Source organism: Patagioenas fasciata, chromosome 6 (genome assembly GCF_037038585.1).
Source record: "Patagioenas fasciata isolate bPatFas1 chromosome 6, bPatFas1.hap1, whole genome shotgun sequence".
In the NCBI taxonomy this organism is placed as follows: domain Eukaryota; kingdom Metazoa; phylum Chordata; class Aves; order Columbiformes; family Columbidae; genus Patagioenas; species Patagioenas fasciata.
Genome location: NC_092525.1, coordinates 10,211,481 through 10,233,001, shown reverse-complemented (window position 1 = coordinate 10,233,001; position 21,521 = coordinate 10,211,481). Strand labels below are relative to the sequence as shown.

At 47.3% G+C, this 21,521-nt stretch overlaps 1 protein-coding gene and 1 long non-coding RNA gene across 2 annotated transcripts in view; one reads left to right on the top strand and one right to left on the bottom strand.

Moving 5' to 3' along the window:
- Positions 1 to 254, bottom strand: part of LOC136103964 (fatty-acid amide hydrolase 1-like) — a 9,941-nt gene extending 9,687 nt beyond the window's left edge. Inside the window, exon 1 of the mRNA XM_065842508.2 lies at positions 5 to 254. Coding sequence (XP_065698580.2) covers positions 5 to 172 — 168 coding nt within the window. The 5' untranslated portion in view covers positions 173 to 254. The remainder of the gene's footprint in view (positions 1 to 4) is intronic.
- The window catches only part of LOC139828258 (uncharacterized), a 21,821-nt gene extending 300 nt beyond the window's left edge, over positions 1 to 21,521 (top strand). Inside the window, exons 2-6 of the long non-coding RNA XR_011739661.1 lie at positions 2,697 to 4,772; positions 19,595 to 19,679; positions 19,810 to 19,891; positions 19,975 to 20,102; positions 21,143 to 21,521. This is a non-coding gene — a long non-coding RNA (uncharacterized lncRNA). The remainder of the gene's footprint in view (positions 1 to 2,696; positions 4,773 to 19,594; positions 19,680 to 19,809; positions 19,892 to 19,974; positions 20,103 to 21,142) is intronic.

The window sequence follows — 21,521 nt, the reverse complement described above, 5'->3', positions numbered from 1 at the left end:
CCACCTGCTCCCGAAAGCGCTCTACGGCCATCTGCATCTGCACCAAGCTCCGCTCCTGCCTCTGCTGAGCCTGCTTCACCTTCTTCCAGAGCCCCCTCCGCCGCCGCCATCGCAGCAGCAGCAGCAGGCTGGCGACCGAGCAGCACAGCAGGGCGGGCAGCGGGACCCGCATGGCTGGGCTGGCTGCGACCGGCAGCCCCGCTCCTCCCGCGTCCGCTCCCGGCCGGGTTCAAGGGCAGCCGCTCGCTGATGGGAGGCGAAACCTGGGGAGGATTCCTGGGCGGGAGAGGGCTGGGCTCTCTGGAAATAGATTTAACCCTTTTGCTGCTTTGCGAACAGCAGCGCGGGTGGGGAGGAGGAGAGTTGAGAGCAGGAAAAGCTGGATGAAAGCTCAGCTCTCTCCGTGCTGGGTGGTTCCTCTTTGATAAGGTTTGTTTATGTTGCTGTGCTGTTGTCTAATTGAGGCTTTAATCTCCCCATAATTTTTCAGCGTCTCTGGGGGTAGGCTTGGTTAGGAGCATCAAAGAGGCAGCGGGGGGAGCCCCAGAGATACCCGGCTCCTTTGCATTTCCTGAGGCTGAGCAGCTGCGTGGGAGAAAGAAACATTAAATGCCCCAGCCTGTGCCCAACAGAGTCCAGTTCATCACTGGCAGAGCACGGGTGTGCCTGTGCTTTGTGATGTGCTGCAGCTTCCAGCAGTGGAAATCTGGCATCCCTGCTCAGGCAAAGGAGGGCTTGCTGGGCCCCTGGACGCAGTCGTGAGGGAAACTCCAGGATAACTTGTCAGCAGCTCCACATGGGGTCTGTCCTTAAAAACTCTTCACTGCTTGCAAAAGTTCGTGAGCAAATATTTCAAGATCTCCAGCTTCGATGCTGCCCCTAAGGTTGTGGAAAACCTGTTGGGAAGGATTTAGGATGTCTTCTGCCTCTCCTTACCTCCCAGCAGGACAAGCTGTGCCCGAGCTGTCCCTGGCAGATGCTGAGCTAGAAAATGTGATGAAGAGTTACATGCCCCCAGACCTGATTTTCCTGGTGTTTTCACTGAGGTCACTGCTTTTACTTCAACCTCCAGGCCATCAGGGCTCCTCTGGCAGGACCAGGGCAGCTTGTGCCAGAGCCTGGCTTTCCTGGGGAGAAACGCTGCACTGTTCATGGGACTGTCTTTGCTGAAGGGTTTTGAAGCCCTGGAAATATCCAGCCCTCACTTGACTTGTGCCTTATGGCTTCTTGCTCTGTAAGATCAAGATTCATGAAAGGAGGTGGTGTCATCCCTAATCTCCTCCTTCCTTCTTTCTCTTGCTGTAACCTTCACACACTCCTCATCTGCACTGGTCTCACCCCGTGGCAGCACAATGTCAAAACAGGGATGTTTGTCTGCAGGCAGTAAAACCAGGGGCACCTGAAGTCTTTTAACAAGAGAACAAGAAAGGTGGTGAACTTTGGAGAAACAGAAGTTAAAAACTAGTTCTGCTGGAAGAGAAAATTACTTCTTCAACTTTCTTCCCTCTGGTTTAAACCCTACTGAAGATGTCTCCTGCAGAAACAATTTTCAACTTCTGCAGTTCAGCTTGTCAAAGGGAAGAAGCCAAAAATATGAGCTTTGTGCCTGGAGCACCTGCACCTCCAGGAGCTGCTGCTGCAGACCCCAATTATCCCCTCTCCTGGGCAAGTGTCTGGGGGAGAATAAATGGGGGTGAAGCATCAGGCAGGGTCTCTGCAGGGGCCAACCAGCTCCGGGAGGTGAACCCAGCACATGGGAACCCCCAAAATGAAGTATGTCTCTGCCGTGACCCAGCTGCCAGCAGAGTTGGGACGGGGGGGCTGCAACACAGGCTTTGGGACACTGGCTTGTCCTTGCCAGATGAGCAAGTGGAGATTTTCTGCTGTTATATCCACACAGCTGCCCATACATTGCAGCAAAGCGGGCTTGAATCTTGGGGTGCTGGAAATAAGGGGGGATCCTGCCCCTGCACTGCCTGGCAGGGCTGGAGCCTGCGGCTGAGGGCAAGTGAAAGGATCAGCTGGACCTGTTAATCTTCCTTTCCCATTGCTCACACCCCTGTGTGTCCACAGAGCTGCGGCTGGGTGGGTACCTCCACACCCCAGAGATGCTGTAACCCTGTGGTTAGCAGAGGCAGAAAGCCAGAATCTCCCAGCCGTGACACGTCACACGGAATGAGCCGAACTGGCTTGGGTTGAAGGACTAGCTAGCCCGTGTTCCTCTGACACCAGAGCAGATGCCAGGAGCATGGCAAACACACAGCAACGTTTTCCTTAATGCCGTCTCCTGGCATCCGGAGAGCTGCGGCTTCTCAAAGCAGAAATTAGGTTTCAGTGACTAATGGTTGTGTGCTCATACAAATATTTTTGGTGTGAAGCAATCCAATTCTGGCACTCACAGCGTCCTGCAGCAAGGAGATCCACAGTTTATCCATGTTCTACAGGGAAGTGACATCTCCTGTTTGCCGCTCTCAGCTGATTTCATTTGCTGCCCCTTATTTCAGAAGAGGCAATAAGCAATTGTTTGCTGTTCACCTGGGAATTTCTCCATTTCACCCTACTGCTTTAGACTGTTTCCTGGAGGTTAACAAGTTGTACCTGTCACCAGCTGTCACCGCCCTCCCAGGATCTGGCCCTCTGGAAGAGGATCCAAGCTTCATTTACAGCATCTTGCTCCATTTCTCCTCTCCTTGCAGGTTCCTGGCTCTTGAGTGGGATTCTTCAACGTGATCTGCAAGAAGGGGAGGCAGCTCCTCTCAGAGCTGGACTTTAACCCCAGCTCTGTCTCCATCCTGGTGTGCAGCTCCACAGCAGCCCTACTACTGCTCACCTGGGCCACGAAGGGCCTGATGAAGAGAAAATTTGCCCAAGCTAAGCATTATATAGAGACTCTGGAGGTGGTTGTCCAGCAGCTCGGTTAAGAGGTAGTGCATGTTGGAGTGATTCCTTTTGTCCCTGCAAGAAGATGGCATGTTTCAACCAAGTTGTTCACTTGGTGACACCTTTGTTGTTCCCTTTGTAGTCACCTCTGCTTGTAGAAGGTGCTCATTCTCCTCACTGATTATGCTCCAGAGCTCTGCCAGTGGGAGGGCTGATCAGTCCCGATCTGCTTCAAGCTGGAGTATCTGAGTTGCTATTGCAAGCAGATTGAACATATAGTTTGTGGCAGCTTTGTGGACTCTGCTCTGAGCAGATTAGGGGGTGCTCATGTATTTCCTACACCAGCAGAGTGGAGGAGCAGATAACCTGGAATTGGACCATGTGCAACTTACACTTGAGCAAGCTCTTTTTGCTCCTTGTGCACTTGGCAGATATTGTGCGGTAGCTTGATGGAGAGTAAGGAAAAGTTGAAGAGGTCACAGCAGTGGGGTCCCCAGGGTGTAGAGCACCTTTGGCAGACCCCCTAAGATTGCTGAAGACCCCTTAAGTGAATAGTGCGCCTTGTAAGCGCTGGGATCAGGCTCTGAAAACCTCCTCTCTACACAAATGGGGGTGTGGGAACTCATGTCTAGTAGTGCCTGTGTTACAGCAACCAAAGTCTGAACAGCTTTGCATTTCATGTGAACATTAAAAAATAAGGAGACAGAAAAAAAAAGGAGAGAGAGAGAAAGAAAATTTAAGTGGCTAAAATTACTTCTGTAGTTGTTTTACACAGCTGAATGAAGATAATTGTATTGGCAATTGTGAGTGATTACAGTATTATCTGCCATCAAAAAAGTTATTTTTTTTTGAATGCTAAAGGAATTAATGACACATAAAACTGTGCTTAGATTGAGTGCATTCATCAGCAGAAATGCCTTGTGTTGGCACTGCTGCACTGTAATTACTCCAGCCTCTCAGAGAAGGAGAGCAGGAGATGTGGGGGGTATTGTGGGTAGTGCCAAAGATTTACATACATTTACACACTGAGCAGCTCTGGAGCTTGAGGAGGGGGGGACAGAGCCAGAGCAGCAAAGCTGGTGAGGGGGGAACAAGTTTGGTGCCCTATTTTTCTTTATTGTGCATTACAGAACAAAGAATAGGGGGTCATATCTGTGTTTAGAACTTTACAGGGTGAAGCCAGCATGGAGAAGATGGTTAAATGTTCCTCAGAATAGCAAGGGACAAGCCCAGGCTTTACAGGATGCTGCCTCATGGTGTGTTGAATAGATAAAACATTCCTGGTGTCACAGGCAGTGGTTGTCCGGCCCTGGGACACCACTGGTGGTGGTGGGAATGACAGAGGTGTCCTCAAGGGACATTTGCTGCGCCCTGTGCTTTAAGTGAGCCTGCCATTCTGGGGCTGGGACATTGGGTGCATCTCAGTGGGGACAAGGTGAGGAAATCTAGAAGAGACGCTCACTGGCTGCTCCACACCTTGTGATCCTTCAGCACAGAGATGTGATATTGGGGGGGATGTTTACAGACTGGGACAGCCCAGGAAAAGCTGCAGCAGGGGTTGTGAGCACTCTGTGTGGAGCAGCAGGATGTTTCCCACAATGCAAAGAACTTAGAAGGGTTTTTAAAGGAGGGGAGGTGGGTTGCAGCCCCTTTATGGAACCCACGGTCCCTCTCCACCAATGAACCCATGCTCTGCTCAAGCAGAGAATCTTAAAACCTTTCACGATCTCCACCTTCTTGTGCACAGCTGTCTTCTGAGCTCTATTTAGAGCTCAATTAATTAAGGAAGAGGAGCGCAAACCCTTTCCAGCCCATGAGGGAACACCGGGCGAGGGACGGTGGGGATCTCACTGCTCTGAGAAGGAACCTGCTGGATGCATTTGGCTTTTCGGGTATGAGCCACCAGAGAGCAGGATTGAGCTGCTCGCCTCGCAGAAATCTCATGCTCAGAGGCTTTTGCACCCTAAAACCCTGCAATATGTACTCTGAACTTTCAGTGAATGTTGAACGAAGCAGAAAGCCCTCTTCTTGCTCTTTGGGTCGTGGTAGTACCTGAGATTTTGTGGGGAGCAGTGCTTTGATTTCAGGTGGTTTTAATTGCTCTCACAAACTGATGAGAGTTTTGCTCTTGGTCCATCTGGGCTGGGTTGGTTTTGCTGAGGAGGACGTCCCAGCCGGGCTTGATCCTGCAAACCATCAGTGTTCAGGAGACCTGCAGCTCTGCTGCTGCCGGGGATGGTTGTGGTGCCCAGGACCATGCCTCAAACCTGGCAGGGTGCCTGTGCTTTCCAATGATCAAGGGCATTTCTACCCTATCTACGTGTTGCAGAGACAAGAAAACAATTCATATTATTTGAGTTTGAAGTCCAACAGGCCAGGTTTTGAGGCTAATAGGGGCAGCCTCAGGTTTAAGCCTGACAGTCTTCCCCCAAAGCAATGTTATTCCCTGGTTAGGGGTCACGATTTAAGTGGGGTCCTGAGTCGCAGCAGGGTCCTGAGCCCTTGTGCATCTCTGAGTGTGGACTGGGCTGAATCTGACCTACTTGGCTACTGGTACTGTGGTTTGTCTTGCCTGTAAAAAAGCACACAGATCCTGAGTTTTGAGTGAGCTTTGCTTTCTGAACAAGCCAGGAGAGGGAGACAGACAGTTACTGCACAGCCTGGATTTCACACTCTCCCTGTTTGCAGTGGGGTGGGAGCAAACACGCTTAAATACACACTTCGGTTTTCCCAGAGGGAAGGTTTGAACTGTGCAGGCCCCTGGCTGACCTGCAATTTACATTTACACAAGCAGGATGGGCACCAGGCAGGAGGGGAAACTGAGGCACAGAGCCAGCCCATGCCTTGAAAGAGTTGGTTGCTAGCATCCTTCTTCTTGAGAACCTCCTGGGCCCTACTGCAGGTTGTGTTTGCTCTGTGTTGACCAGTGTAAGCATCCCTGTGGTCTGGGGTGGGTCCACCAGGTGGGCTAAGAGGGGACTGTTTTATCATCACTGCAGATGTCACCCCTATAGGGACACAGAACTCACGCATCACCGATGCACCTGCTGCCCTGTCCATGCCCAGTGTTGGTGCAGCATCCTGCACAACCAGTAGTTTGTCCGTGGTTCAGACCCCCCTATGTAGAAGCGGTGGGGACCCCTCACCTGTGGGCAAGCTGTTGCTGGTGGGGTCACCCCAACACTGCGGAGGTACAAGGGGCATGAATGCAGAGGCAGTGTTGGGGATCACTGTCGTCCTCCCAGGATGATCAGGAAGCTGCAAAGCACCACGGCCCATGCTCACAGCAAACAAGTCAATGGATCGATCGGTCCCTCCCGTCACCCATGATTTCACACCCCCTCTCGTCTCTCCCAGGCCGGCACTACCGGAGGACTGGTGAGATCACCCCTGCGTTGAAGAGAAATAAATAAATAACCAAATAAAAATGCTGACGTGGAGAAGTCAATCAGCTTTGTGTGGCCTTGTAATATCTCATTTTATCCGCGCCACGCTTTATTAAATTCTCATAAACCTGTCAATGAGGACAGATACCATTTCAGTTTACCCCATTAGTTCTACACAATGACATCGGGGGAGAGGAAGATGGGGAGGTTGGAGGGAGTCACTTGGCATGGAGAAAAGAATGAATCTAAAAGAAGACAAAAAAAGAGAAAACCAGAGCCAAACTCGGCTTCGTGACAATAATGTAATAACATCAGCAGCCAGGGAAAGTAATTGAATTAAGTGGCTTTTGTTAATGGTTTTAAGATTAAGAAGTGTAAATAATAGTTAGAACTCTTTAATGGGACTCTGGTTTTAGGTAACTGCAGCCCTGAGAATAAATGCTTTGCTGTTTAATATGATGTCAGATAGTTTTGTTATTCCTCCAGTTTCATGCCTGCAAAGCATATTTTGCAGTTTTAAAGCTGGGTGTGTTTATCATCTTTCCTTTCTAACTTCAGACGGAGCTTAATTCGGGAGTATTTGCATGAACCCTTCTTAGCCAGTCCAGTCCCTATCACTTATTTGCACCACCAAGGAATAAAGTATTATTTCTCCCGAGCTGCTTTGGAGAACTTTCTGACTGCAGGGCTGCTCTGCTCCGAAGCCTCCCGTCTATTTACATGTTCATTAAAGGCAGGCGACAGCGGGTGCTCTCTGTGCTGGGGCCAGACTCAGCTCCCGGGAGTAAAGCCGCTGGAACCAGTGATGTTACACCAGGCTTAGGCCAGTGGGGATGGAGAATCCAGCCGACAGGTAGGATCAGCCAGGCGATTTAGAAATGACTTTCATGGGAACTCGTTCTGCTTAAAATGTTATTGGATTTTCATTTAAGGAACCTATCAAAGTGCAAGAATAAAGCCTGAGCTGCCTAACCCACATAGGTCTAAACAAACAGTCCTCCCTTCTGCTCCAGGATCTGGCGGCTCGCGGATTGGAAAGGGTCCGTCCTTAAGGCATGGGCCAAATCTCAGGGAAACTCACTGTGCTAGGCAGAAGAGGGGGCTTTGCATTTATTCAGGCTGAAAATCTTCCCCTTTGCGGGATGAAGGAGCTGCCAGGGCCGTGTCACAGGGATGCTGCTTTCCCAGCTTGTCCCCTGAACTCTGCCCATCGCTGCCTGGGCAGCAGCCGCACGGGGACCTGCAGCTCCACTCCTGCCATGCGGAGAGGTGGAAGCTCTCTGATGGCTTTTGCTCCAGCCCTACAGCGAATGAGCAGCTCTGCACCCACCAGGTCACTCTAACACGTCCTTGGTGGAGCTGCCTTTCTGGTTTGCTTCACCCATAACCTGCAGCTATCTCTGCTGTTGATGGCTTTAGCTCAGCTCCTGTGCCTGGAGAGCCTGCCCCAGGGCTGCAAGCTGTGCTTCCCAACCAGTGTGTGCACGGCCCAGGTTGCCAGGACCTTCAACAGGTTGTTTGGAGAAAAAAACCCCACAAAATGGTTGTTTCTCCTGGAGAATTTGAGCAGAGGTTTCTTATTGCTGTCCATTTGCCATATTGCTGTACTTGAAATGAAGCTGGGGTAGAACAGAGGGGTTTGTTTCTTCCCTTATGGAAAGATAAAATAAGAACAAGAATAATATTGCAGTTAAAACAACAAATCCTTCACTATTCTCCCTGCGTTAGAAAAGAAAACCCAAGCACCCTATTAATGACTGAACTCTTAAAAACAGCTCCTGACTTAGCAATTCCCCTGTGGCAGGTCCCCTTTTTCTGAGTGTGGCACTGTGACACTGACCGAGGCAGCTGCAAAGGGGATCAGGGGCTTTTCCTCCTCTGCAAACAACAGGGAGACAGATGCTCTGAGATTTGAGGGCTTGGTGTCTTCTGTGCTTCACCGTTTCCCAGCAGAGGGGGGCTGCAGGCTCAGCTCCTGCCTCTGTATCTCGCTGCGATGCTGCTGTGTCCTCAAGCAGGACTTCTCTCCCTAAGCCAGAATCCTGCTGTCCTGCATCCTTCCAGGGGACAAGCGACCTGTGCTGGCGGAGAAGAGCTGGGGACATGGGAGGGGGCTTGTGACGCCCCCCTACCTCCAGCGGTGCGAAGGGCAACGCTGAATCCCTGCTTGGAGGAATGGGACAGCTGCGGCTGTAGCTTATGGCTCTGCTTTGCAAGTCAGGGTGTTCACCAACACGACAGAATAGCAGCTGGAAAGAGATTTATACAGCCTTATAGACAGGTAAAGACTATTTAATGCTTGGAGAGCCATTAAATAATTTGCCATGGTAAGACCCAGGCGATGCTATTTTCTGCAGATAAAAAGCAGGTTATTCTTCATTAGCTGTAAAAAGGCTGTTGGTGGCATCGAAAAGTGCCACTGGGTCTGTAGCTCTGCAGAACGTGAGCAGATGTGAGAAATATCCTAAAAATAATTGAAATCCACCGAGGGCTGTGTAGAACTGCTTTTTTGAAGTGTATCACATGAAGCAACGAAGGGATGGGACAACCCTGATTCAGGAAATGGTACCGATGGACAGGGAGGTGCATACACACTGAATGGGAGATGGGAGCATGCTGGAGCTGCTCTGAATCTGCCAAAACTGCATGTGAATGGGAACCTGGCCCTGGCTGCAGCATTTTGTCTGATCAAGACTGAATTGCAATTGTTTTTGTGGGACTTTCTTGGGATTCTCTTCACCAATGAGCTCCCTGCTTAGCCGGGAGCCTGTTAGAAGCAGATGAGGGAAGAACAGCCCTGCAAGCCAAAGAAAATGAACTTCAGATGATTTACATGGAGCATGAGGGGCACCAGAGGGGCAGCCAGCCCAGAAAATGAGATTATAAACTATCATCCCCTGTTACATGCTGGGACATGGTTACAGGGTGGCCCTCTGGCATCATTCAAGAGGCAGACATGGTCTAGTGGTGAAAGCAGAAGGCTTTTGTCTCCTCAGATTGGAAAATCCCCCATCGTGAGGAGCATCGGAGAACATATTTGGGTTTCTGCCTTCTCTCTTGCAGCCCCACCCTGACCTGAGTGCAGTGCCTGACACCTGTAGAGCCTACAGGAACATCCAACCGGTCATGGCCACATCTTGCTGTCCCCATGGTGTGGTCTGGAGGTGTGTGGAGTCAGTGCAGGAGTCTGGTGGATTGAGAAGGTAGAAGGCAAGAAGCCCTTTCTCCAGCTTGCCAGGTCCTGCCCCCAAGGTGGACCCACTCCTGCAGCTGAGCTAGCAGCTCTGGGGCTGGTGGTACCATCAGGGTATCACTCTGAAGGAGCTTCATGTCACCTCTTTTGGGGGAAGGAAGGGAGAGAAGAATGTGGAGAGGGGATACAGGAGCCCTAACGTGGATGCACCAAGCTGTTTAAACTCATCTAGGGTTCAAGCAAGGCCAGTGTTGCCCTTGAGCTAAGAAAATGCAAAATAGCCCATCTGCTCACAGAAGTGTGGGACCTGCTGGTAGAGGGTTCAGGTTTGAATGTTCCTCACCTCTATAATGTGAACTGATGGGAGGCGGAAAGGAACATTGAAAGGAGTCCTCGGAAGAGGCAGAGCCCAGTGTTTAATCTGTGCTGGCATGGAGGTAGTTAATAAGATAATCTCTGGGCCCTCTAACACAAAGAGAAAGTGAATTTTCTGATCCATAAAGGATCAGTCTGCAGGAAGCCCCATCAGACTCCTCAGCGTGAAATTACACCACAGCAGGGGGGTACAGTCCTGCTACTGTACAACATTAAAGAGATGAATTAGGACTTAACATTCATGTGCTTAATATGCCTATTCCTGGCATTATCCCACAAGGACCAGTCACCGCCAAGGACTTACGGTCACCGGGCCTAGGAAGGTATTTAGGGTTGCTCATTTGCTGGCTTCCAGAGCCAGGCTATCTGGCTTCCCCATCTAATCTCTCAGCGTTAGGAGCAGGGGGGAGCACAGCCCAGTTCTTCTGTCTTGCAGCAATCTGGTCGGGTGAATAAACACCGGGTGCACCCTTGTCGCTGAAATAAATCACAGTGATCCTCTGGACTGGTGAGTGACAAATGAGGGAAAAAACATGATGCACATAAAATCACGACTTGATCCTCCAGAAGCTGAGAAACGGGGGAAAGAACCAACCCTGAAAGTATGTCTCTCGGTAGCTGTCGCTAACAAAAAATAGTTATTTACTACAAAGGAAAACCTCAGCGGATCTATATTAGAAATTATTTGAACTGGGTTAGCCTGCTGTCGCAAGGGGCGTCGAGTGCATCCGTCGCACGTCCCCAGTGCTAAACTAGTTGGAGATGTGCCTTGGACAAACGTGGGCACTCTGAACTGCTTTACTGAACTTGACTTTGCCAAGAAGCCAGAGCCTTTCCAAGCCCCAGGTCTGGGCTGTGTGAAAGTTCCCGCCTGTTTGAACTCTGAGCCAGGGCAGAGTGCTTTTGGTTTGCTTTTTATCCATGAAATACTTCGTTGAGAAGAAAATTTTAGGAGGAGGGAATCTACTCCAAATTCTGGAAGAAATAAAAAGGAAACTGTTGGCTACAAGGCTGAATATTTCTGGTTTTGAACTGATCATTTTCCAAGAGAAAATCCAAATTTTATTTTCGGGAAGTAGCTGTCCTGCAGGAAATTCCTGATTTCATGGGTGTGCGGCACTTTTGGCAAGAGCACTCGTGATCAAACTGATTGAAAAGCCATTTCATTGGGGTTTTTCAAAGAACGAACTAAAATTTTGCAAGCTTCGTAGGGAGGAAGCGTGGACGGGCCCAGGAGAAATAAATGAGAAGCAGAGTCCACCCAGACGCCAATTTTGCAATGATCTGTTTCTACAGCACTTTGAATACGGACGTGTTCTTGCTTGAGAAAGGATATATTGGGGAGGTCACTAGGCAAACACATGGAAGAAAAGTGAATTGGGCCTCTAAAACACAAAGCTGCGGTGTCAATTCAGGGACTGTACCGTGTCACACCTTTTCTGGTTTCTCCTCCAGTCTGTTGAGCTCATGGGAGTGAATGTGAGGATTTCTACAAGGTATTTTTTACTTTAGGCACAGACTTTGGTGGCATATTTTTCTACTTAAATGTAAACCAGAGCTAACATTGCCATGGACGAAAAATTCAATGATTTATACCCAAATATCTACTCTTTTCCATATGGTGGAAGTTTTAGTGCTGGGCTTGTTCATCCTGACATCAAGCCAGGCATGGAGGTGCTTCTAGAACATATAGAACAGTCTCTGGTGAATGCGGTTGGCATCAGATAAACAAGAAATAGAGCTGATGGTTGAGGTGGCTGAATACCCCATTTCTCTGTATAGGATGGGTTCCCCTCGGATATTTTCTCTGCCTAGTGACACCATCCAGGTGAGTGCCCCATCTCCCAAATCTTCAACAAACTAGTCCTCAAGTCCAAATAAACACTTTCAGAAAAGTCCCCAGGAAAGGAGCCTTGGATGCTGAAAACTGCTCAACATTTTGGTTGTGCCATTGTCCAGACACGTCAGACACCGACTGTTCCCAAACCCATTCTGTTGATTTAAAATAAATCCTAAGAAAAACATCCCTAAGTAAACTAATGTGTGGAGGCTGATGGAGCGCTTCGCACCTGAATGATAAATCCCCATTCTCCAAGAGAGTGACAATTTTTTTCAGTGGGCTTGGCTTTTGTCTTCTATGAAATTAGAAGTCTCCTGCTGAGGGTTGGGTTTCATGTCTGGGTCACAGTTTCTGCAGAAAGGAATTTTCATTATGGTCTTGGAAACACTTAAGCCTCCCTCTGCAACTGATCTAGCTGAGCTTTTCATAACCAGCAGGACTATGGATGCCATCAGCAATCAGGGGTGAAATCTCAAGCAACCTGAGAAGGAGGTAGGAGCCTTAGGATCTCATAGCGAGATTAACATGGACTGTGAGGGTAATTAAGCACAGTAACTGCTTGCTGAAGGTGAGCTGGGAGGTACCTCCTTGTTGGCAGACTTTGCAGCAGCAGACGGATTCCGGGTTTCAAGGGGGAGTTAATTCACCAAAATCCTTTGGCTTGTGTTGTGCAGGGTGACAGACTAGGTTATGAAGCTGGAACGGAGGTTTGGGGACCAGTCTAGCAATCACTGAGTCCCCAGGCCACACAAAGTGTGAGAAGTAGATAACTATTCCCAACATATCAAATGGCGTGGGAGAGAGCATGTATCCCAAAGAGATACGAGACCGAGGAACTTCTCATAGGGTATAAAACCCCAGATATACTCTGATCAGTAAAATTTAAAAAAAAAATATATTTTGAATCTTTGGGCTTGCGCTGTTTTCTGACAACACATTGAAGGGACTCATTCCTGCTCTATAACAGCCCTTCCTGTAGTTAAAGCAGGAATATATCTGAAGCTCCCTTTGCTTTTCTCTCTCCAGGTTACACAACATCAATCATCTTAATTTTTCTTTATGGATGCTGTATTCCAGTTTTTCTCATTGTTTTTCTCTAGACTCTCTCCAGCTAATACACATATTTCTTGAAGTGGTGCTCAAAACCAGACACGGTTTTCCATCTCAGGTCTAACCAGAGATGAACAGAGAGAAGGTGCATCCCCATGTCCTATGGGCTCTACCAGGGTTTTCCGTGGTTGTCGAAGTACCTCATGAGTATCATATGGCTTAAATCAAGCAGCTACACTGAAAATCTGTGACAGCAGTTGTGTAGGCCGAAAATGGCACACTCGTTGGTGATTTTTGCCTCTTGTTGAGTGTTATGAAAATGTGGAATGTGTCTCCTCCCTCCACGCAGCTTTCTCTGCAGCAATGAGATGCTAAAACCACAAAATGAGTTAAAAGAAAGCAAAATAACCAATATAACGTGGCCATCTTCACCAGTGTGCTGTATCCAAAGGTTTTTCTGCATTGACTAAAACATTTTTTGACATGTAAGTGCAAGAGAGGAGAACTGTAAAGACTCTACTGTAGGTCATACTCTCATGATCCATTGCAATCCAGCTGGGTTCTTGAGGTTTGACTTAAATCTGATGAGTTGTGAACCTAGAGTATCAATGAATGTACAACGACATGCAGCCTCCTTTGACAAACAAAGAATGCAAAGCCTTTTCTCCAAACCACACATAATAGGGCAGCGGAGACAGCAGTGAGACAGGCATTTTGACTTGCTCAAGGTCAAGTCAGCTCTGTTTCTTAAAATGAAATTAATCTTTTAGTGTGGGTGGTTGGAGCTCTATTTTAGGTCTCTCTATTCTTTTATAGATGATCAGATTTTTACTCACAGTAGTGCTCTTGCAACAACTTCTTGTTTTTTTTTCAGAATAAAACTGCTTTTTAAACATTTGGCCCACAGGCAACTGAGGGACTTGCTTGGATGGTGCTGGAGCATCTCTGGGCTCTTCAGACCAACTTCCTACCCAGAGCAAGGCTGTTACCAACACTGGGTCATGTTGACCACGGCTGTGTCTAGCCAAGTGTTGAAGTCATCCAAGCACGGAGATCCCCCACCTCTGGTGTCCTGCCTCAGGGCTGTACAACTGTCACAGCCAGGAATTCCTAATGTTCGGTCCTAATCTCCCAAGCTGCATCTGGTGTCTTTTGTCCCTTCCCATACCATCATCTTATACAAGAAAAGTTTGACTCCATCACCTTCGTGTACTTCTTGGAGCAGCTGTCAACTGCAGGTGCTAGCAAGGACTAGGAAGAAGGCGTTGATGGAGCTTGCGTGAACGTAACTGGGAACCAGAGACACCATGGAAGATGGTGGTTCTTGGAGAGTTAGTTAAGGGGTGCTTCTGCAGTGCTGGGGTTAACTTAACTCTCCCAGTTATATGAAGTCTCTTTAATGATCCAAATTTTCTGTGTCTTCTTGTAAGGCAGTTCCTCTTGAATCATAATATGTAGAGCAATAATTTGGATTGGGAGGGGTCTCTGGAGCACATCTAGTCCATACCTTACCTTGGTTGTGCTGGACAGCGTCTGAAGTTGGGGTTGGTAGGAACCCATCCTTCCTCATTAACTGTACAGTAAGCAGAAAGCCAGTCCCTGGTTTCTAAAGGATGGAAGTGAGAAGGATGGAGACACCAACATTGTTCTCAGAATCCTACCTTTTCCTTATTCATGGAGACACAGCACACGACGCTATTTTAGGGCGGGCCATGGGACTTATGTGTCTTTGAGTGCTGAAGGCTTCTGCTTCCGACGGGAATTACTGGGAGCTCCCAAATCGTGTTCACTTATTTAATTTCTACAGCAGACTTCTTGTGTGCTGCTGGGAAAGAGAGAGCAGTGTAGGGGAAAGGAACCTGGGGGTCCTGGTGGACAGCAGGGTGACCATGAGCCAGCACTGGGCCCTTGTGGCCAGGAAGGCCAATGGTACCTGGGGTGGGTTAGAAGGGGGTGGTCAGTAGGTCAGAGAGGTTCTCCTGCCCCTCTGCTCTGCCCTGGGGAGACCACACCTGGAATATTGTGTCCAGTTGTGGCCCCTCAGTTCCAGAAGGACAGGGAACTGCTGGAGAGAGTCCAGCGCAGCCACCAAGATGCTGAAGGGAGTGGAGCATCTCCCGTGTGAGGAAAGGCTGAGGGAGCTGGGGCTCTGGAGCTGGACAAGAGGGGACTGAGGGGTGACCTCATTCATGTTTACGGATATCTAAAGGGTGAGTGTCAGGAGGATGGAGCCAGGCTCTTCTCAGTGACAACCAATGGTAGGACAAGGGGCAATGGGTTCAAACTGGAACACAAGAGGTTCCACTTAAATTTGAGAGGAAACTTCTTCACAGTGAGGGTGTCAGAGCCTGGCCCAAGCTGCCCAGGGAGGTTGTGGAGTCTCCTTCTGTGCAGACATTCAAACCCGCCTGGACACCTTCCTGTGGAACCTCAGCTGGGTGTTCCCGCTCCATGGGGGGATTGCCCTGGATGAGCTTTCCAGGTCCCTTCCAACCCCTCACATTCTGTGATTCTGTGATTCTGTGAAAGTCCCTCAGTGTCTCCCTGTTTCTACTTTCTACTAGGAAAGTGTCCTCTCCTTCTCCTACCTCCATCTTCTCCAGTTAGGTGATGCACCTCTCTGAGGAAAGGCTTATTTTTACACACCATGAGCTACGTACAGTGCTTTGCACCACCGGGCTCTCATCCTCCCAAGAAAATAAAAGCCTCAAGCAGGATAAAAAATAAATACTAAAAAACCCCAGACTGCTGAGCAGGTTTGTGGGGCCACTCTGCAGAGAGCCAGCCCTTAGGAATGCCACCAGAAAAGGACACAGGGCAAGAGGAGAGCCAGCCCTTGTCACCGGCCCCCACCTGCTCCTCTTTCCCCTCCTGTGTGAACCTACTGTAGATTTCTTGAATTTCCCTTTGATGTTTATCTCCCCCATAGTAATTCTATTTGGGGGATTTGCTAAAGCGACTGGTAGAAGAATACAGCCTGGAATAGGGCGGCCGAAGGGCGAAAGAATGTTAGAAACAGGATTAAGATCATATTCTACAAGCGGTTGTCAACCGCTGAATAGGGCTAAAGTTTCTTATCGGGCTGGGGTGCCAAAATGCCTTTGGATTCTTCTCTCCTCCTTCCCTCCCCTCCGCAAGGGGCTTTCAGCCGGCCAGGGAGAGGACAATCGTGGCCCTGAATGGGGAGGTGGGTTCTCGCAAGCCCCGTTGCTTGGGAAAAATAATAATAATAATAAAAAAGGCAATGGTGGTTAATGCTGAAGTATCTGGAGGATTCTAAGGTGCAAACCTCTACATTAAGGGGAGAATATTCTCCTTTGAAAGTCCCAAGCTCATTTTCTTGATTTGCTGATTGTTTTTTTTTTTCATGGGATTTCATGGCTTTCATTGGACATGCTTGTTGTTGTTATTGTTGGTTTTAATTTTCCTCTCTTTTTTAAATGGGATTTGCATTCTGGTGGGAACTTAATTGGAAATATTTGGGGTTTGCTTCTGAATGTTGCAGATGATAGGAAACAGAAGTTTGAGAAAATCAGAAGAATTTGGACATAAGGAGGGGGGGATAAAAGGGGTGTATTTTGAAAACCAAGAGAGGCAAAAGTGCTTCTGAAAGAGAAGAGATTTTGGAAACTTTTGAAGCTACTTTCATATAAACAGGAACACAAACACACTAAGCTTGCCTGGGCAATGTAATCAAATAGTATTGAATTCCCCTGGGAAATAGTTTTGTGCTCATTTCAGAAAGCTAAGGGCATACAGACTGTTGGTGTTTCCACCTGTAAGATGCTTTCGTCTCTTTTTTTTTACAGTTTAAGACCTTATAATAGTGAAGATTTTAAAGGGGTCAGTGTCCTCACCTTTCCCAACATGGGACGCACCAGATGCACCCGTGTATATGCAGAAAGAATTGTTTCTGGTGAGATACTCAGATTTATTAAGGGAAATCTGGGTTTCCTTTGACTAATGAGGGCATGTAATGTTTTTCACACAAAGCAAACCTCGCCATCATTTCTATTTAGTGTTGGAAAGGGAAGCCTTGCAGGTAATATAGTTTCTGGGCTAATCAAAATAGCTGGGGAAAGGAACAAATCAACTTTCTGGATCATGACTACACGCAGCTATTCTATAACGAGGGTTTGCATTTTTCCATAGCCCTTCGCTGTTTGAAAGTATCAGGAATAATCTGTCAGGAGACCTGTTGACTAACAAGCGCTCAGCAGAAGCAACAGCAATTCAGCAAGGTGAACTGTTTCCCCAGAGTCTGCAATATTTGGAGAGTGAGGGGCATGAAACCAAAGGGGTTAAACCCCAGATCCTGATACTCTGTGAATATGAAAGCATCTCAGCTTTTAGATACATTTCTCCCTTGTGGTTTACAGAAATTCGACAGCCGAATGCTGTAATCAAGGAGTCCTCTATCCTCATGACACAATCTCATTAATTAAATTAGGGACTCAAGAATAACTTCCTTGATGCTTGTGATTTGCAATACTGTGAAACTTGCATGAAACAGGGAGTGAATGACATTACCATGTCCAAAAGCAACAAGGTTTGGGAAAGTTAAATAGCCCACAAAAAATGATGTAAAATAAATCAGATTTTTTAAATCGCTGCGTTTTTCACAGTCCTTAACAATTAATGCTTTCAAGCCAAACTACGAGGTTACATCCTGTAGTACTTATTGATTTCAATCGAAACTTACTCCATTACTCCTGGACTTCGTCATGTCGCTCCCCACTACAATCGGCCCTTGTTGTGTGAGGACTGTCTATTTGCACCCCACAAGAGCTCCTGTCCCCAGGAGCTGACAAACCGCTGTATTTTTGCAATTAAAACTCATGTTTCCAATAAACTTCAGCCAGTTAAAGTACCAGAATATGAACAATTGCTCCTCATTCAAGGCGAGCACAAAGAGATAGTTATGAGAACAGAATGGAGGATCGTGAGGGCTTGTTTGGGCAGAAGATGCTCGGTGGTCAATGTCCAACTGTATCACTCACATATTCCTCCTCCCATTCTGGTCTTGGGTCAGTGTTTTTCACATAACTCAAGGGTTTTTACAAGTGGAAACAGGATGGTGCTGGTTAAAAGCGGTATCATCAGCTTCCTTTCACAGCTGAGGAACGTAGAGCACCTTCAAAGCCATGTCAAAGCGATACCAAGTATTTATTCTAGAACACTTAATAATCTATATAATCTGTTTAGCCTTTTTAATCACTTTTTTTTAACCAAGATTGAAACTTCACACAATGATGGATGGTACCTTTGAAAGAGGAGAAACCTTTTCAAGAATTTATGGGAGATGGGCTGTTAGGCCAGATTCCTAAAAGAAAAGATGAGTGTGAAATATTCTTCTACCTCATAAATTTATGGTGCAACCATCTGTCATTAGCTCCTGGTTGGTTTGGCACTGCCACTATGGTGCAAAGTGCTCTTCGTTGTGTCACTCCAAGCCACCGCTAGACTCATCCAAGTAAAACTCAAATATTGAATTCTTTACCCGTGATGCTGGTCTCTTGTGTGGTCATCTAGGCTAAGGCAGGTGAGCTTAGCAGTGTCTAGTGGGGGCAGCAAACAGCTTGGTGGCACTGGGTGACAATCAGGGTGACAGCCGGGAACCCACGACGGGGACAAGCGACTCTAAACACATGCTTAAACATGGTGCTCTTTGCCCAATAATCAGTAACAGCGAGAGGGTGACATTAAACAAAGTAATAAATTTTGCGCTGGGCTTTAAATTAGGTCCCTTTTTTTATTTGATGTTGGTAGGATTTATTCCATTTGACAAACCATGCTGTTTAGAATACAATAGCAGCATAATCACAGCCCGGGGCCCTCATTCTTCAAGATAATGGGATACTTATTCATCTAAGGCAGGTACAAGTCTGTCCTTGGCTTTCATTTTACAAGATTACTTGTATTTCTGTCTTGTTTGCAATAGGTGATATCTGTCAGAAAGCAATTTTCACCCAATTTGGAGTTCTTAATATTTTGTCTTTAAACTCCTTTGGTGTTGATTTTCCCTTCTCACCACCGCTTGACAAGCACTTGGCAAGCAACCCGCAGACAAGCCGCTTTCTCCCCACACTCCCCCTCCTTTTAAACAAATAAATAAATAGCATCTCTGGCCCTGTTTACATAGCTGGACGATTTATTAGTTAAGCGTGACAGCACAGGAATTTTTCAATGTACAAGACGTCCTGGCTGGTGTGTGTTCTACTTCATCCGCAAGAAAAAGAGCCGTGCTCGCTTTTGTTCAGCCTGACAGCCTGAAAGTTCAGCAGACTGGAGCCCCTCATTCCCCCCGAGATGTCCCAAAAAGCAGGGTTTTAAAGGCCAACCAGAGGGGCTGCACTGAAGTCCCAATTCAGGCTTTGAGGGCTTAACTTCAACATTTTTTTCAAGTAAAGGTGAATGAAAATAAGGGGTTTTTTTGTTTTGTTTTTGTTTTTCTGGGATGATTTTTTTGGTTTTTGACTGGACTGCAGTGATTTTTTTTCAGGTATTGTTGGGAACAGAAATAAGAAATGGTCCTCTAGCAAGGTTTTCCTTAGTGATATAAGAAACAACTTCTTTTTTTCTTTTTTCAATTAAAATTTAAGTGAAATGAGGAAAAATATGTGATAATCTGTTTGGACCTAACAAGCATTTAGATAAAATTCTGGTTACTTGGGATTTCAGCCCTTCCAGATTCCCTATGTTCTTTTCCTTTCCCTGCATTCCCATTCCCCATTGCTTACCCCTGCACCCCTCTCTGCCACTTTTGGGTACCCTAGGTTAATTTGTCCTTAAATTTCCAGTTGTGAAAATGTGAGAGCTCCGTCTTGGTTGACGCTTTTATTTCCTTTCCCCTCTCATCCTCGCTAAAAGCTGCAGGAACATGGGCAGATGTGAAGACCCCCCCAGCCCTGACTCTTGTGCTGAGACCTGATGGAGCTGTGACACATTCCTGCAGGTAACAGAGCCCTGCAAGCGTCCTGGGAGGTGGAGGGACTTGAAAACGCAGGTGGAAGCAAAGCAAACAAACAAAATTGGGGAAATGGGGCTGAAATCAAAAGCACATCTCTCATCTCTCTTCGTTTAAGCCGGTCAGAGGAGCTCCATGCAAAGAGGAATTACTCTGAGACAGCTAAGACACCTTTCTTTTCTCTGTGGGTGCCTCCAAAGGTAAAACTAATTCACTTCTTCTGCTCCATCAGGTCTCCCCTCCATTGTTCCACGCTAATGTAATATTTTTTGTCTTAATTCAGAAACATTCCTGCCTGATAATTGTCTCCAGCACAGAGAGCACGAGAGGAAATTAAGATGTTACTGAGGGTTTGCGAGATATCTCATGTTTCAGAGTGGATCTCTTGTTTTTTTGGTCCTGTATGGGGAGGTGAGGCAAATACATTGGATGGTTTAGCTGGGGGGAGAGGGCTGGTCTTCAGGAAGCTGTGAGGCTTCTCCTCTTGACACAGCAATAAATATGTCCTTAATTCCATGTGTGGGTCTGTCTAGGGCTGATAATCGCTCGGGGAAAGAGTTTAATCTTCGGTGGTCTCCACTGGGCAATCACAAGGAGCTTTTACTTCATGGTTCCCAGTTCTGCTTGGGGAAGGGAGGAGGCTGGACTACAGGAGGTGTCAGAAGAGACTTTTTTTGTTAACATGAAGCAAAACTAAAGCTGATGCGTAATTTTTGAGTAGTTGGGTTTGGTTGTTGGTTTTGGTGTGGTGGGGTTCTTTTGGTTTTGTTTGTTTGCTTGTTTTCCCTTCAACGACCACAAGCTGAAGGGACCTGAGCTGCTTCCACCAGGCAACTGATTTATCTTGTTATAGGAAAGCTCATTTTTAAACCAAAAAACGAGACTGTACACATGAAAATCCATCAGCAAAAGTTTTTCCAGGGTAGCTGCGGAAACCTGCATAGAGATTTTAGGCCAGCTTCAGAACTGCTTTGTTTTTCTCTGCTCCTTCTCATGACACCCTTGGAGAGACGTTCTCCTGTCCCCAACAGCCACCCTGGCCATGGCCACCAAACCACTGAGATGGACCAGTTGGTTTAACTCACATAACCTTTGTGGTACTCGTGACCTATTAATTGATGCCATAAGAAAGAAATAATGGGGAAATTAGCATAATTATTGTACTTGGGATTAAACTGTGATTGCAGATGCCTTTGCAGTAAGCGGTGGTGTCAAGTTTAACTGTGAAAAAATGAGAGCTCCATGGTCAGTCTGGGAATAGCAGGGACCTCACCTGAGCTTCCTGATGTTGATGTGAATCCCATGGGCATTTTTTCATATGGAAGAGCTTCAGTCAGATCCAACCCCCATGTCCAATACCATGTAAACTTCGACTCCAAGTGTCCTATGGAAAGGAGTCTCCCAGTTAATGATGCACTCTGTAAACGAGACCTACTTGTTTTGCTCTGCAGGTGATGGAGTGACCTTGGCTTTGTTCATTCAGTGTCCTGGTTCTCCCTTGTGCAAGAACAACCCCATAGTCTGGGGGGCTTTGCAGACTGTACTGGGAGCTCGACAGTGGTGGAGTGGAAACCAGTGCTGTCCAGACAGTGTCACCAACACAGAGCACCTTATGTCAGTTTAAATCAGTTTATGCTGGCTGTTATGAACCTACTCAGATTTCTCAGTTATGTCCCAGAGCAGACCGCTCATTGTGTGACGTATTTTTCCACTACAATACCTATGAAAAACAGAAGGAGGAAGTTGGATCTCCAAGGAGATGAAAAATGCTACCAACATAATCCCTCATTGGACTTTTTGTTATGTTTATTGAAATAACCTCACACTCTT